General features: G+C 37.3%; 1 protein-coding gene across 2 annotated transcripts in view; it reads right to left on the bottom strand.

The window, feature by feature from the left end:
- LOC124384125 (piezo-type mechanosensitive ion channel component 2) overlaps positions 1–12228 on the bottom strand; it is a 141797-nt gene extending 129569 nt beyond the window's left edge. For both annotated transcript variants that reach the window (XM_046846693.1, XM_046846694.1), the window contains exon 1: positions 11556–12228. In XM_046846693.1, coding sequence (XP_046702649.1) covers positions 11556–11727 — 172 coding nt within the window. In that variant the 5' untranslated portion in view covers positions 11728–12228. The remainder of the gene's footprint in view (positions 1–11555) is intronic.
- Positions 12229–16573: the final 4345 nt, after the last annotated feature.

Here is a 16573-nt window from a genome sequence, read left to right as displayed (position 1 = left end):
TCAGTTCAATGATGCTGCTGAATTTATAGGAGGTTGAGAGTGAGAGGCAGGAACGGTCTGCATGTGTGTGTGTGTGTGTGTGTGTGTGTGTGTGTGTGTGTGTGTGTGTGTGTGTGTGTGTGTGAGAACCAGCAAAGACACTCACTCCCAGTTCCTTTTCTCAAATAACTGCTTGAACAGTCATTCTCAAAGGTAAAGAAAAAACGATTGTTATTCAAACTTTGAATGAACAATGTGAAATCTCTGAGGAAAGCTAACTAAATCTTTTCCTTACAATCATGTACATTGTAAAATGTTCAACTTCTGTCTTGATTCATTTTAAACTGAGCCCAAAGTCAAAGAAGTCACAAGTGAAGGTCAGTAATAACACATGACTCATCCGAGGCAGAGGTGCTGATCCTTCAGTGTATAAAACATTCCAGATCAGGGTGTAGAACTAATTAATATCCTAGAACACATCAGCATTTAATGTACTTACTAGTTATTAAAATGTGACCTCTTTATAGCTGAGCATAGACACTATATGCCTACACTCTTAGAAAAAGTGTTTGTCATGTGAACTTGAAATATTTATTGACTATTTATCGACAGAATCTAGGTTTTGACATTTATGCAGCCTCTTTTGAATTGCAATTCTTAAATCTGTGTGTGCTGATTAATTTTCTGCCTGTAATGATGAATCTATTTCAAATGTTTATTTGCTTCTCCAAGTAATTTATCCTTCATTCATAAAAAACATTTATGATGGATTCTTCACATGTTAAATAGATTTTAAATGCATTGCTACATGCTGAATATCTCTGTAAGACATTTATTTACCATCAGTGAAATGAGTCTCTTGTGTTGGTACATGCACTATTTCTTCAGCCAAAGGATCATATTTCAATAACAGGAATACTTTAACTTACTGATTTCTTGGTAAGCTTTGATCTTTCTTGTCTTATTCATTTTAAGAAAATGAATAAAGAGAAGCTGGAAAAAGGAAAGGAAGTTTGCTTACAGCTGCTTTAAATAATAACAAAATCTAACTCGTCTCATGGCTGTTCCAAAGCATTAAATTTGCTTTACTGTATGGACAAATGTACTGGGACACATGACTTTTCCTGCCATATACTGTATGTGGTTCTTCCCCATACCACAAAGTTGAACCCATACAATTCTATAGGATGTCTTTAGATGCATTTAAATAACATTTTCCCTTCACCTAAACTAGGAGACCCAAACCTGCATGACAATGTCCCTGTTCACAAAGCACCCTCCATGAAGATATGGATTACATGGGTTGGAGTAGAGAATCTTAGAGTGGCAGGTTATGGAGCTCTGACCACACCCTTATTGAACAACTCTGGAAATATCTGGAATGCTGACTGCACCCCAGGCCTCCTCACCCAATATGAGTACCTGATTTTACTAATGCCCTTGTGCCTAAATGAGCACAAATCTTAACAAGCAAACTACAAAATCTATAACAGCAAACGGAGACTAATGTGGAATGGGATGTTCGAAAAGTACATACAAATCTTATGGTCAGGTGTCCACCAACATTTGTCTATGTAGTGTATAAAGGATTCAAATGCTGTTAATGTAGAAGAAAATACACTTTTTTAATGTTTATTAAATTCCAGCTTAGTGATGACAAAGTACATATCTGACATATGTAAACCTTCTTGCTCTACATATGTAAACCTTCTTGCTCTACTTGCTCTAAATAACAGTATGCTATGCTTCAAGTCAAAAGGTTGTGTTGTGGGAGGGATTTAAGCTCATATTGACAGAATAAAACACAACAGGAAACTCATCACTCAAAACAAATCTCTCTTTTAAAGTCCATATATTGAACCTGGCAATTTAAATAACCCCAGCCATACTTACTAAATAATATAATAATGCTCACATGACTGCAACAAGCATTTCAGAAAACAAATCACTCGTATTTTGCCCCATAATGCAACATCCTTATTATATTAACCTTCAGAGTCCACTCATCACATAACACGTCTTACAAAAACACACACACACACACACACACACACGGCTCACAGCTGTTCCATACAGTCAACAGCAAAACAAAGGACAGCTTTAAAACACACACACACACGCATGCATACACACATGCATACACCCATATTCCAAAATCGCAGCCAGCTGCAAAAACCTGCTTCCAACATCTGCTTGTAACAGCTTCAACTGCAGTTCCCCCTCCGCTCCACCAGAGGGGACCTTTACCTGAATTCTGAACACGTCTGGGTCAAGGGTCACTTTCTGATTGTAGCCTTCTAATGCTATGATAATAAAGTATTATGTTTCATGGTACTGAAATATAGTTCATGCCTGTATCATGACTTATTTGACCTACCAGGGCAGTGGTAGTCCAGTGGTTAAGGCTCTGGGTTACTGATCACAAGGTCAGCGGTTCGAACCCCAGCACAGCCAAGCTACCACTGTTGAGCCCTTGAGCAAGGCACTTAACCCTATCAGCTCCAGGGGCGCCGTACTATGGCTGACCCTGCGCTCTGACCCCAGCTTCCAGATGAGTTGGGATATGCGAAAAAACTAGAAATTTCCCCACTGTGGGACGAATAAAGGTTAAATTATTATTATTAATTATTATCATGTACGACTTGTGTTTTGGATTACGTCTTGTCGATACAGGGCCAGCCTTCAACCTCATCCACTGCCAAGTGGTAAAGGACTTCCTAATCCAAACGGTCCCATGCATCACCCCACTGATTCTCCTAGATGTCTACTGCACGGCATGAAGGGGAACCATGACCTACCCTGCCGCTTAACCTCAGCCCTCGACCCGCACCGTGCAGCCTTGGAACAGCTCCGTGAGTCACTATGAGTTTAATGTCATGCCGTATGGCTTAATGAATGTGCAGGCTATTTTTCAAGCTTTTATGAAGAAGATCTTTTGGGCTCTACTGAACTTGTCCGTTGCCTTATACATCGACCGCAGCTTGGTATACTCCCCGACATTCAACCTCCATGTTCAACATGTGCGCACTGTATTGGCATTACAGCATGATGGCAGCCCCGCTCACGGCACTACTGCGGGGAAAACCTAACAGCAGTGGATGCGCAGAGGGCTTTTGAAGATTTAAAACTCTGATATACCGCGGTTTAGATTCTGCGACACCCAGACCCCAACGCCCTTTTTGTGGATGAAGTTGACACCTCCAATTGTGAAACACGGTAACCCCAGGAAATCGTTTCCATGTGCATATTACTCAGGGAAGTTGACCTCCACTGAAAGTAAGTGTGATGTAGGGAGTCAAAGAGTTACTATCTACTAAAGAAGCACTAGAGGAATGGAGGCACTGGTTCAAAAGATCCTAACACCCCTTTCAAGTAATCAGCAACCACCGCAACTTTGAGTACAAAGGAGCCAAAAGAGCTAAAAGACCGAATCCACACCAAGCCTGGTCGGCAGTGTTTTTCACAAGGTGTAATTTTAATGTCACCCCATTGATCGACCGTGACCCCATTGAGAAACCACTCCTGCTAGAACCGATCTTGCCCATTATGAACCCCCTCCACCAAACTGCCCACCGGACAAACAATATATCCCTGCTGAGCTACAGCAATAAAGCCTGAAGTGTGTTCACACATCTTTGAGCCTGGGGCACCCAGGGATTAACCGAACTACTGACCTGACTCAGAACGCATTCTAATGACCATCACTCCTGGCAGCCGTATAGAAATATGTCCAAGTACGAACCCCACGACAGTTACCATATGGCCTACTGGAGCCCCTCCCACTCCCACAACTCCAAAACCTTGTAGACTATAAAGGATATGGCCCAGAGGAACAATGCTGGGTCAGCAGGGAGAGCATTCAGAACCCATCCCTCACAGAGGAGTTTCTCTAAAACCACCCTTACCAGCCAGCTCCCAGGACCAGGGACCGCACTTGTAGAAAAACACCTGGAGGTGTTCGTAGGAGGGGGGATTCTGTAACAGCTTCAACTGTGGGTTCCCCTCGGATTTTATGTAAGGAATATAAATCTGGATGCCAAAAATAATAATTTTAAAGTGTTTGGTTTCCTTTTTATGACAGTAGTTTGACAATGATTATAATTAATAACTAAACACATTAGCTATATAAACAAAAAGGTTGTGGACACCCGCCTATTAGATTCATATGTGCTTATGGAACATCCTATTCTCAGATTTTGTCCCCATTTGCTGTTATAATAACCTCCACTCTTCTGGGAAGATGTTCCACTAGAATGATAATTGTAGAGATTTGTGCTCATTCAGCCACAAAAGTATAAAGTCAGGTACTGATGTAGGGTGAGGGGGCCCAGGGTGCAGTCACTGTTCTAGCTCATCCCAAAGGTGGGGTCGAAGTCCTATCTCTATAGCTGGCCACTCAAATCTTCCACTCCAACCCATGTAAAGCATATTTTTATGGAGCTGGTTTTTTGCACAGGGGCATTGTCTAAAAATATTCTTTACAATTGTGTGCCTACAATTTTGTGGTAACAGTTTGTAGAGAACCCAATTGGGAAAAGTCCCAATACTTTTGTCAATATAGTTTATCTATAGTTATTTTTATGTGTAAAGATGCATAATGACCATGAAACAAATTATAGCACAAAACATCAGTTCCCTCTTGAATTAAAAATGCCAATAAGTACTGTTAGCAAGAAAGTCAGGTCTCCTAAAGACTTTCCAGTTGTGGAAAACTTACTAACCATGACAAAGCACTGACTGAAATCATTATATAAAATGTCAAAGAAATGTCTCTCAACACAACCCTTCACTATGTGAACTATTATAAATGTGTTAAACAATGTTTATAGATTGTTATAGAAATAGAAAATTAATCAACAGCATCTAAATTTCGCAGCGCTGCATTGAACGCTGCAGAATGCACAATATGCGGTTCATAAATCACAGTATTAGCCTTGTAATTGATTTACTGCTGAGACTTGATTTATGCAAATGAACCCTTTAACATGTGACATTGTTTCACTATGATCAGCTCCAGTTTTCTGTAGAAGCTCTGATCCACTTTTGCATACCAGAGAAATGATTCATTTGAACCAAATTCATTTGTAAATGAAATGCAAGAAAAAGTAACTGTGGTGTGCAACATTAGAATCCTAAAAAATGACTTTTGTCTATATTATACGTCCCTAAACCGATTATATATCCTTAAATATGCAAATTCAAGCAACAAACTAAAGTAAAGAAAAAAACAAAAACATCTGCAGTCAATTTTTGTAACAACTGCAAAACAGCAATTGCAACCCATTTTCTCGTCTCGAATAAGAGTTCTCGGAGGTGTTATATACAGCAAGCCTGTTACTCGATGCCTCTCTTTAATTGCTCTGGCGAGAGAGGGAAAAAAAAAGATTTAGGGTGGCAGGACTTGTACACACAAAAGGTGCTTTCAGGTGACTGAGTGTATTTCAAAGACTGACCTGTCAGATTAAAGACAGGAAACAGTTCAGATAAAATCGAATGAATAGTGCCATTATGAAGTGAGGGGGAAAAAAGCAACGCTGAGAAGGAACACACAGGTGATCAAAATCTGATTTATGCCAAATATGCTGGACCCTGGACTTATCGTGACTGTCTCCTAAATCGTTTGAAGATGTATTGATTCAGGGTTTACAATATAAAGTAAAGGACAATTATTACAGAGACTGTCTCCTAAACAAAACACTGGAACATATTACAGTCAACCACCGATAATTCGCAAGGAATCCGCAGCGGGACCGAATGTTCAGGAACGTTACAAATAACATTTTCAACTATTTTTTCACTAACAAATTTCTTTTATAAAACACATTATTGTATTAAAGTGAAAATGTCTAGATCAGGGGTGCACACACTTTTTTAGCATGCAAGCTACTTATAAAATGACCAAGTCAAAATGATCTACCTACTATAAAAATGCATAAATAAATAGCTTTTTTTATGTCATGGCGATCTACCCACACTACCTTTGCGATCAACTGGTAGGTCGCGATTAGCGTATTGCGCACCCCTGGTCTAGATGAATTCACTAAGGTACCATAGATTCTACGTGCAAAATTTGCGAATTTTCGTCTTAGAACGTAACCCACCGCGAGTTCCGGGGGACCACTGTATACACTGTATGAAATGGCTAAATAGTTTATCATAAACCTGGTCTTTGTGTAATTCTGGTTTTCCCAAAGGGTTAAGAAAATGTTTACAAACCATCCTACAAATTACTGAATGTTTTCTAGCATTCTATGGACATCCTGACTAATGTCAGCTGTTCCACATCAGATTTGATGAATCACAGCTTTTACATGACCCTAACACACAAAAATAGATTCATGCTGGTCAATATAATGGGACCCAATGCAATAGGAAGATTATATTTTAAAATTGTTTTGCACTTTAACTTAATAAACCCTGCCTGTCGATATTTGTACTCCCTTCTGCCATATCTTCTTCTTCGTCTTCTTTTGGCTTCTCCCATTAGGGGTCACCACAGAGGATCATCTGTCTCCATACCCCCCTGTCCTCTACATCTGCCTCTTTCACACCAACTACCTGCATGTCTTCCCTCATCTATAAACCTCCTCCTTGGTCTTCCTCTTTTCCTCCTTCCTGGTGGCTCCATCCTCAGCATTCTCCTACTGATATACCCCATGTCCCTCATCTGCACATGTCCAAACCATCTCAATCTCGCCTCCCTCACCGTGTCTCCAAAATGTCCTACATGCGCTGTCCCCTTTTAAAAAACTTGTTTCTAATCCTGTCCATCGTCGTCACTCCCAACGAAAACCTCAACATCTTCAGCTCTGCTACCTCCAGCTCCACCTCCTGTCTTTTAGTCAATGCCACTGTCTCTAATCCATACATCGCAGGTCTCACCACAGTCCTATAAACTTACCTGAACTCCTCCACCTTCTCCACCTCTTCTCCCTGCAACTGCTCCACTCCACTGCCCTCCCTCTCATTCACACACATGTACTCTGTCTTACTCCTACTGACTTTCATTCCCCTTCTCTCCAGCACGTACCTCCACCTCTCCAGTCTCTACTCAACCTGCTCCCTACTTTTAGCACAAATAACAATATCACTCCCTTCTGCCATATATGTAGCCCCAAAAATAATTACAAGCTTTATCACTTTCCTGTGCCTCGTAATCACTTCTTAAACACATAGTGAATGGCAAGTTTAAACCCCAACAACTGATACAGACTTTCGACTCAAATGATTCGAGCTGGAACACACCGAGAGAGCTTTACAGACTTTTTTCCCGAGGGCCTGCTTAGTCAGACAGAAAGAAACGGTGCGTAGTCTGTGATTGTGCTGCAGTTTAACGAGACACAGACGTTATCAGCAAGTCAAGACTCACTCAATTCTCATGTTGATGAATTGCACATGCCTGAGTGTTTTACACATGGATTCAGAATATAAATTCATATACAAATATGAATTTAGAATATAAATAGAATATAATAGAATAGAATAGAATATAAATTCATATACAAATATTTTTGGTTCTACTTATTTTTTTACTGATTCAGTCCAGTTGGTTTTAACATTCATTTCCTTTTTTCCAATTTCTTTTTTTTTTTTTTTTTGCCAGAAAACTCTTTTGCGTCTGAGGGCATAAAGTCAGAAGACATCTACCCTCAATAAACATTAGGTCATGTGAGAATATTAACTGTGACCCTTTCCGGTCAGACTAATGATGATTGAATGTGAACATGGGATGGTATTTGGACTAAACACTTGCTCGCTGATTTATTTATAGACCAAATTCTATGTAAACAAGTAACATTTTCTTCTATGGATAATGTTCACTGAATTTCTTTCTTTGTAACTGAAGCTTCATTTGCTTTCCAAAACAGATTTACACCAGCACTACAAATTAGCAAGAAATCTGACAGTTTAAAATTACAACGAGCTTATCTCATCTTATCGCTCATTAATTCCCGTACTACTATGGACTGAAAATGAATGAGGGACGATGCCAGTGGAAAGTGTATCCAGGTAGCATAATAAAGGCAGGCCAAGTCTCTGCAGTCAGATTGTTTATCGACTCACTTTTAATGACAGACTGCTTCTCAAGATCTGGCTCGTTCATTCATATCCAAAGTAAAAAAGAAAAAAAAAAATACACCCAAAACAAATCATAATTCCTTCCTTCCATGAAACCTGAAAAGATTTACTCTTCACTGTGTAAATATAATCACGCTGTCAATGTGCACCTTGCGCAACTTACAAACCGAGTTTTCAAGGGAATCTACAATCTCTTTATACAGCCTGATTCAGCATAAACAAAACTGCAATTAAATACTTAAGTAGTAGCCAAATGAGGCTTATCTAGGTTTTAATCCCACACGAGAGGAACACACCGAAGGACACATATGTTTAAAGAATGGCTCATACTACTGGTCACCTACTTACAAGCTGATATTATTCATCTGATGTCTGGGGCTGGAGTTGATAGAAGGAGTGTGGAAGCTTTCAGTAAGCTGGGGACTAGTCACAGAACTCTTTGCTAATTATTTTGAAAAGGAGTATTAAAACACCTTTACTTGCATTCAGTCACAAATTTCAGTGAAAAATGATGATTACTGCCAAGACAATATCACTCTTACAACTGATCTCGAACCAAAAGTAGCTGCATTTAGAAATCAGCTCCTTAAAACAGCTGAATAACTTTCAGAATGTGGAACTGAGAAGAAAATATATATATATCTCTGGCCAATATCGGATCTTCCAGCATCGTTCGGTAAACTCTTTGATCTGCCCTGACCGAGCTACCAGCAGAGATAAACAGTCATTGTGGCTATTGTAAATGAGGCCTTCCAGGGCGTTTGGCTTGCGGGAAGCTCTGAACCTCGATTGTAACTCTCAACTGTAGGAGGTTTAAAAAGCCCAGGCCTGGCGTGTGTCTGCAAAAACAAGCCTTTTTGATTGAAAACTCATGAGGCATGCACTGCAGATGTCAAGGGGACAGTTTGCAGGATCTGGACACAGAAAAGCACAGTTTCTTCTGCTGCCAAAAGATCTGCAAAGCCACGCATTCAAACAATGAAAAGGGGGAATAAAAACCCTTTGTTTTTGACTGCATGCTGATACAGAACAGTGCATTGAAGACCATGACGTCAGAGGGACGCTTTGGCTCCAGACCTAGTTTTGACATAAATCAAAAAATATCATTGCGATATTATAATTAGCTTTCTATTGTTAATTAATATGTAGATATTCAACAATGAATATATAATTGTTTTTAATATTATATTACATTTAAGACACTCTAGGCAGCTAAAGAAATGTACCATCTAACACTAAAAATCCTTAAAAACTGTCTTCATTCACTTAGATAATGGGGCTCTAAATGAACGCTTTATTTAGGACTAGACATGCCCTAGCTTGATATTACACAGTAAGTCAAATCTAATGTATGTGCCTAATGAGAGTGTTCCAAATCCCATTTTTTTCCCCCAATATTATTAAAAGTCACAAGCATTTCTTAATTTGCTTATGCCTACATATTTCCTACTAGATATTATCATTTAAGAGGATTTTACTTAAAATTATTTCATGACAGTTCACCATTAAACAACAGTTTTCATTGCAAGTTGATGTGTTTTGACACATAGGAAGATGTTTTCTCACTTTTGGCCACTACCACAAAATTGAAACTTCCCAAAAACCTACTGAGAAACACATGCAAAGTTTTCTGTGACTCATTAGTCAAGAAAAAGTCTGAAAGACTCTTTGTCTCCTCAGCAGCAGCTCTATGACAATGACTCTCAAAGCTGAAACTGTCTAACCAAAGTTCTAGTTCCACACTGCAACGTCAGATTGTACACAACATGTCATATATTACTTCCAGACATACTACATACTACACCTTGGTAACTGCAAGTTTGTTTGTTGTGTGCCTAAACATCCTGTGTTTTTTTTCAGATTTATGTGTTTATAGGAAGCAGGTACACATGGAATTTTTTATAGCCTAATTATAAGAAGTCCCTGGGCTATATTAAAGGAAACGTGTTGCCGTCTAAATGACTAAATATTACAGAGAGAGGAATCTTGGTGGCAAAGCACCAAGTGAACACACACAGTAAACGTGTCGATATGCTGGAAAAGTGTCTCACGCCACTGCTAAAGGCTCGCTACCTCTCCAGCACGCGCGCTGATCCACAATCTGGTTAAAGTTCTCCGTCTGTCCCAGCGGATAGAAAGCAAACATTCAGCTGAGGCCGTGTCTATCCATATCACACAAGAAGACTTCCAGATCACAACGCACACACGAGTGAAAAGCCCATTTGTGCATTGAAGTAAATAGGTGAACTTATGCAGTACAATAAACTGAATATGTAGATAATCCAATTGCATTGTGGGGGAAAAATATATATATTCTCACTTGAGTTAAGGGACAACAGTGTTTAAATTATGATCTTATTTTAGTAGACGTGTCCAGCGCAAATTACATAGATGCTCTATGAAAATGATTAAATACCATATTTAGAACAAAATATGTATTATTACAGTTTGTTTGATTATTTATTGTTTATTATTTATTATGATTTATTTGAGTTTATAATATTCTATATGAAATATCTTTTTAAAGACAAATTTTAAATAATAAGAACAATATTACCAATAATAAAAAATATATTATATATAATTATATATATATAGAAAATATGATAAAAAGTTATATTTATATATATTTATATATATCCTCAATAACAAAAACAAATTGATTAGTCAGTAAATTACAGTGTTTGTTGTAAAATTATCATTTCAATAATAACAGCAATAAAAATAATAATTATTATAGTTATTATTATTGTTAGTAAAAGTAGTAGTAGATGAAGTAGTATTATTAGTAGCTCCGTCTTACTGCAGTAAAAGCTTGGACAACACCCATACGTTCAATTAAGTCACATTTCAAGTTGACAAGGAAAATATTACGCACAGATCAGAGCTAGGAGTGAAAAGGGATGTGACACTGATAACTGCTGTAACACTTGAAACGCCAAAAAATGACAGCTGTTCGATGTTTTCAACTTCAATACACAATAAAAAAATAGGTATCCAGATTTTCAGAAGAAACTGCCTATACGAGACTATACTCTACTAGACTTGTAGGACTAGACAGATTTGTGTGAATTTTTAAAGTAAGTTTTTCAATGTGTATAGTTTGTATATTGTTGTATGTATTGTCTATTGGACGTTGTGTGATGTTTTTGTTTGTATTGCTTAGCAAATTTCCACTCTGTGGACAATAAAAGCAATTATCTAACTAATTTAAACATGGTCTAGTGTTTTATACTGTATATGTCTAAGAAGCTGATTTGAAAAAAAAAAAAATCGAATTAAATTTGTCACGGAAATGTGAAACGGATGTAAAAATCATCCAAAGCAAATGGATCAACACTGATATATTATGATCTATGATGACTGAATTGAATCCTGCTGTTTAAAAAGAATCTACTTTGTGTAAATCTGATGGTACATACAGTAAGTCCAGAATTTCTTGGATCAGGTGTTTGCATTAATAAAGAGTTAAACCTACAGAATGAATAATAAGTTACCTGCAGCAAGGCAGACTGGCAGAAGCAGTCTGAAGATGAGTCCGCATACCATTTCAGAGGCCATATCTTCCTCACCTTTTGCTTCATCAAACTGCCCACACCTCTGAGGTCTTTTAATAATTTTTTTATTATTATATATAATATAATAATTTCCTCCTAAAGATTTTTGCATCAGAGCTTAGGTCCAGTCATCAAGCACAAGATCAGAGTGCATCCTCCTGATCTTCTTCTACCACATTAACTCCAGTGTTGGAAATTTCACTGATTCCTCGTGAAGAAACTTTTCTATCCGGTCTTCTGCTCGTTTTCTTGTTTGCTGTTCAGGAGATCCAAATCCTTCCACACATCTGCAGCACACACTCTCAGCCTGTTGAATATCGGAGCTGCAGTGTGAAAGGGCGAACACCAACTCCCAGTTCCTCCTTATTACCTGTTGACAGGAGAAATCATGGTTTCAAGTCCGAGAAGAAATCAGCGCTCTTTAGTAGTCCCTGAATGCTGCAAGTCCAGAGTCACAAAGTCAAAGCTTGAAAAAGGTTTCAAACAGGACTAGTTTAGTCGCCCGATTGCTTTTTGTGATTATTTTTTAGAGGTTTATGGACTCATAGTTTCAGAAGTGAAACGCGGGTGGGAAACAGCTGGATCAGAAATCCCTCTGCATTTCAACGCGCGCCGCTCATTAATAAAAAAACTGAACGGGGCCAACACGTGATTGACAGGTCGCTCAGCCAATCTTAAGACTTAAAACTCACAGGCACCGCCCTCTCATTATAATAAGAGAAGTAGGACTGCAAGTGGACTGAATATGAGGCGTGTGTCAGGACAGTTACTCAATTAGACTGTAAATAAAACACTGTTTTAGACACACTGTTTACTGTTTTATTTTAGATAATACGAATAAATGAAAAATGCTGAGTTTTGTTTAAAACATAGTTGCTGGTTGTTTTTTGTTTGTTTTTTGCACAAAAACAGGTTCAAAATCAGCACAAAAAAAGAAATAAATAATAAAAATAATCAAAAATATACCACTAAACTTCAAAAATATAATTAAAACATCTGATATATTTTAATTATAGGCAAGTCGTTTAAGTGATTCGATTCTTTTTGCTTCCATTTGATTCACTAAATAACTCCTGAATTATACACACCGTGTGTGGGTGGGATAAAGTTTCGATTATAGACCCCTTACACTAGCTCATGTTCACAGTGTCATACTTTCACTCTGTCCATAAAAATAATAAGAATGTAAATAATATCAATTGACCCCCCAAACCCCATTCAAGACTCATTATTATTATCACGCCACACGACTCTATGAATTATACAGTAAAATAAAATACAATTATACAGTAAAATAAAATTAAAATAAAACATAAAAAAATGATAGAAATAAATTAAAAGGTAAAAATCCTAGTGGTTCGTGCTTGTGAAATTATTTTTTTTTCACAAACACTAGTCACAAGGCATTAAACAAGGAACCGACTCACCAAACTCTATTTCGAGTCAATTTGTGATCTGTTGAATTTTTTAAGAATTTTTGGATGAGAATATACTATATATATATATATATATATATATATATATATATATATATATATATATATATATATATATATATATATAATAATTTTTGGATGTGAGAATACACTAATAAAACGGTTTTTGGATGTGAGAATACAATAATGAAATTATTTTTATGAAATTTTTGAATAAAAATATACTAATGAAGTGATTTTTAAATGAGAACATACTAATAAAATTATTTTTAAATGAGAACATACTAATAAAATGATTTTAGGATGAGAATATACTAATGGAATGATTTTTTGATGTGAGAATACGTTGATAAAATTAGTTTCTAGTGTAGCATCCAGAAGATGAGGAGCGCCACCTATCGGCCAAAGAGAACATGACTAAATGTATAAGACTGGCGGCTGTGTGACATACAGCACTGTGCACGTGTTAAGTCTTTTACAACAACAACAAAAAAATGAATACCATAAATCTGACTTGAGATAATAATATTAAATATTTCTATTTACCTTGAAGATGGATTTGGACTGGCATTTATAGAAACAGGTGCTACAGTGGTTTAGGACTACAGTCACAATGAACAATTTTACACTTGAGTGTCTCTCAGTGAACAGTTTAATAACATCAACAATGATAGAACTATAATAAATGTACATTCTGTGCCACCCAGATGATAATGGGTTTCCTTTTGAAGCTGGCTTCTTACAAAGTTTCTTTCTCCTCCTGTACCATCTCAGGTCGTTTGTCCTAGTCACTGTCACCACTGGTTTTCTCATTAGGGACAATCTGATTCATTAGTGAATTAAAAAAATGTATATATGTAATATTTTTATTATGATAATTTTATTTCTGTAAAGCTGCATTGGGACAATGTCTATTGTTTAAAGCACTATAGAAATAAAAATGAAACTAAATTAAAAAAAAGTGAAAACCATCTTTTTTTTTTTCCTTTATTATATTTTCAGGCATCAATTCAGTTTTATAAGGGAATTATTGTGTTTTGCTGAGCATCTAAGAGACTTTGACTTTTATATACTTTTTGCATGCAAAACCCAGGAACCTTTATTATGTTTAATGATCATCATCATCATCATCATCATCATCAATTTATCTTTTAACATTCAATATTTGTAAAAAAAATATTTGTACCCTCTCCATAATTTAGAGTTTATAAAATGTATATAAAAAGATATAAAGTGGGACAAATACCTTTGTAGAGTAATGCAAATAAAAAAAATGCAAGTCAAGAGCTTTTATTGTCATTTTAACCATTTATAGCTGATACAGTACACAATGAAATTAAACAACGTTCCTCCAGAACCCTGATGCCACATTAAATAACAATCACAGAAAACACAGGGAACAGAAAACACAGGGCTGAGGACTAGTAAGTGTCCTCGCCACATAAAGTGCATGTGTGCAACCTGGTGCAAACAGTGCAAAGACAACACAAGACAGTGCAAGACAACACAGGACAGTGCAAAGACAACACAGGACAGTGCAAAGACAACACAAGATAGTGCAAGACAACACAAGACAGTGCATAGACAACACAGGACAGTGCAAAGACAACACAAGATAGTGCAAGACAACACATGACAGTGCAAAGACAACACAAGACAGTGCAAGACAACACATGACAGTGCAAAGACAACACAAGACAGTGCAAGACAACACATGACAGTGCAAAGACAACACAAGACAGTGCAAAGACAACACATGACAGTGCAAAGACAACACAAGATAGTGCAAGACAACACAAGACAGTGCAAGACAACACATGACAGTGCAAAGACAACACAATATAGTGCAAGACAACACAGGACAGTGCAAGACAACACAGGACAGTGCAAAGACAACACAAGACAGTGCAAGACAACACATGACAGTGCAAAGACAACACAGGACAGTGCAAAGACAACACAAGACAGTGCATTTTGGAACAGTAGCCAAAATGTAAACAAAATGTAGCAATATGGCAGCAGTTCAGGAAAGATTTCCAAAAATGAAGTGATGTAGTGATGTAATGTGAGTGGTACTGAAGTCATGGGTGCTTTCATTATTACACACATCTATGATGCTCCGCTCATAACACATGAGAGTTTTCCTGTGAAGGCCCCAAATCACATGTTCTTTGACATCAATAAAAGTAAATTTTCCCTTGATAATTAATTCAAGTTAAATATAATAAATCTGACATTTTCACAGATATTCAAAAGATTTAGTAATACACACTCATGCATGCTTCTCTATATTTAGGATAAACAGGTTTTGTTATGACCAAATAAAGCCTCGCTCTCTGTGTTTCTCTGAAGATAAACATTAAACCGGTTTGTTACCCACTAAATATAGGACCAGGATACAATCTGTTCTAATAAAAATGGTCACGTCAAGAGTGTTTTCAATTAAAAGACGCATTGCCGATGACTCACTTAGGGAAAGAGATATGTTCTACATTTCAAAGTGAAAACAATAGTCACACATGACAAATCTTCACTCTGTACTTGTTTTATTTGACCAGCCGCAATAAACTTGAGAATTACAACCTGAGACATAAAACAGGAAGATTATCCATACTGCAACTAAAAGTCAGGGCTTAGAGTTAAAAAGCACATAACAGTAACTGATTTTACCCTTCAAGTGTCACCTGATAAAAATAACAACATTTAACAGGTTTTAGGCCAAATCCATGGTAGAGGAAAGTTCCTGTTTAAAGGAGATGGAAAGAGGTTTAGCTTCTAAATCTGAATATAAGAAATGACTCTGGCACAAAGTGTCTTTACTAATGGTTTATGATTTAACAAGAACTTGTGGATTTTGAGGAGTTAAGATTCAACTTGTTCTGCAAGTGCGAAAATACAGACTCTAACTCTCCACTTTCCCCATTTACATTCATGTAGTTATCTAATCAGGCGATCATGTGGCAGCAGCACAATGCAAAAAAATAAACCTTCATGGAGCTTCATGTAATCATCAGAATGAAGAAGGTGTGTGATCTCTGAGGCATGCTTGTTGGAACCAGCCAGATGGGCCGGTTTTAGTATTTCGGATACAACTGACCTCCAAGGATATTCACACAAGAGGTCCCTTAATAAAAAAGGTCAAACAAAAATGGTCCGAAAATGATTTGAGTTGTCAGGAGGAGGATAGTAACTCAATCTCTCTGAAAAGAAATAGTGAGCAGAAAGAATTGTCAACATGCACAAAACATTGAGCTGTGAGGTGGATGCACCTGTCAGCCCAGAACTGAAATCTGAGGTACAGACTCACTAAAAAGAGAGCTGAGAGCTCTGCTGTTGGAGCACGTCCACCTCAGGGTTTGATGTGTTGTGCATTCCGAGATGCTTTTCTGCTCACCTGGATTGTAGAGAAGATTCGACCGATTCATCGGTTTTGCCGATTCATTGGCACCGATGGTTGATTGCTTCTCGGTTATAGGCTGATGCTGATCACTGATGCCATGTGCTGTTTATTTGAAGTGTGTT

Source organism: Silurus meridionalis, chromosome 4, assembly GCF_014805685.1.
Source record: "Silurus meridionalis isolate SWU-2019-XX chromosome 4, ASM1480568v1, whole genome shotgun sequence".
Classification (NCBI taxonomy): Eukaryota; Metazoa; Chordata; class Actinopteri; order Siluriformes; family Siluridae; genus Silurus; species Silurus meridionalis.
This window is presented reverse-complemented; position numbering and strand designations above follow the sequence as displayed.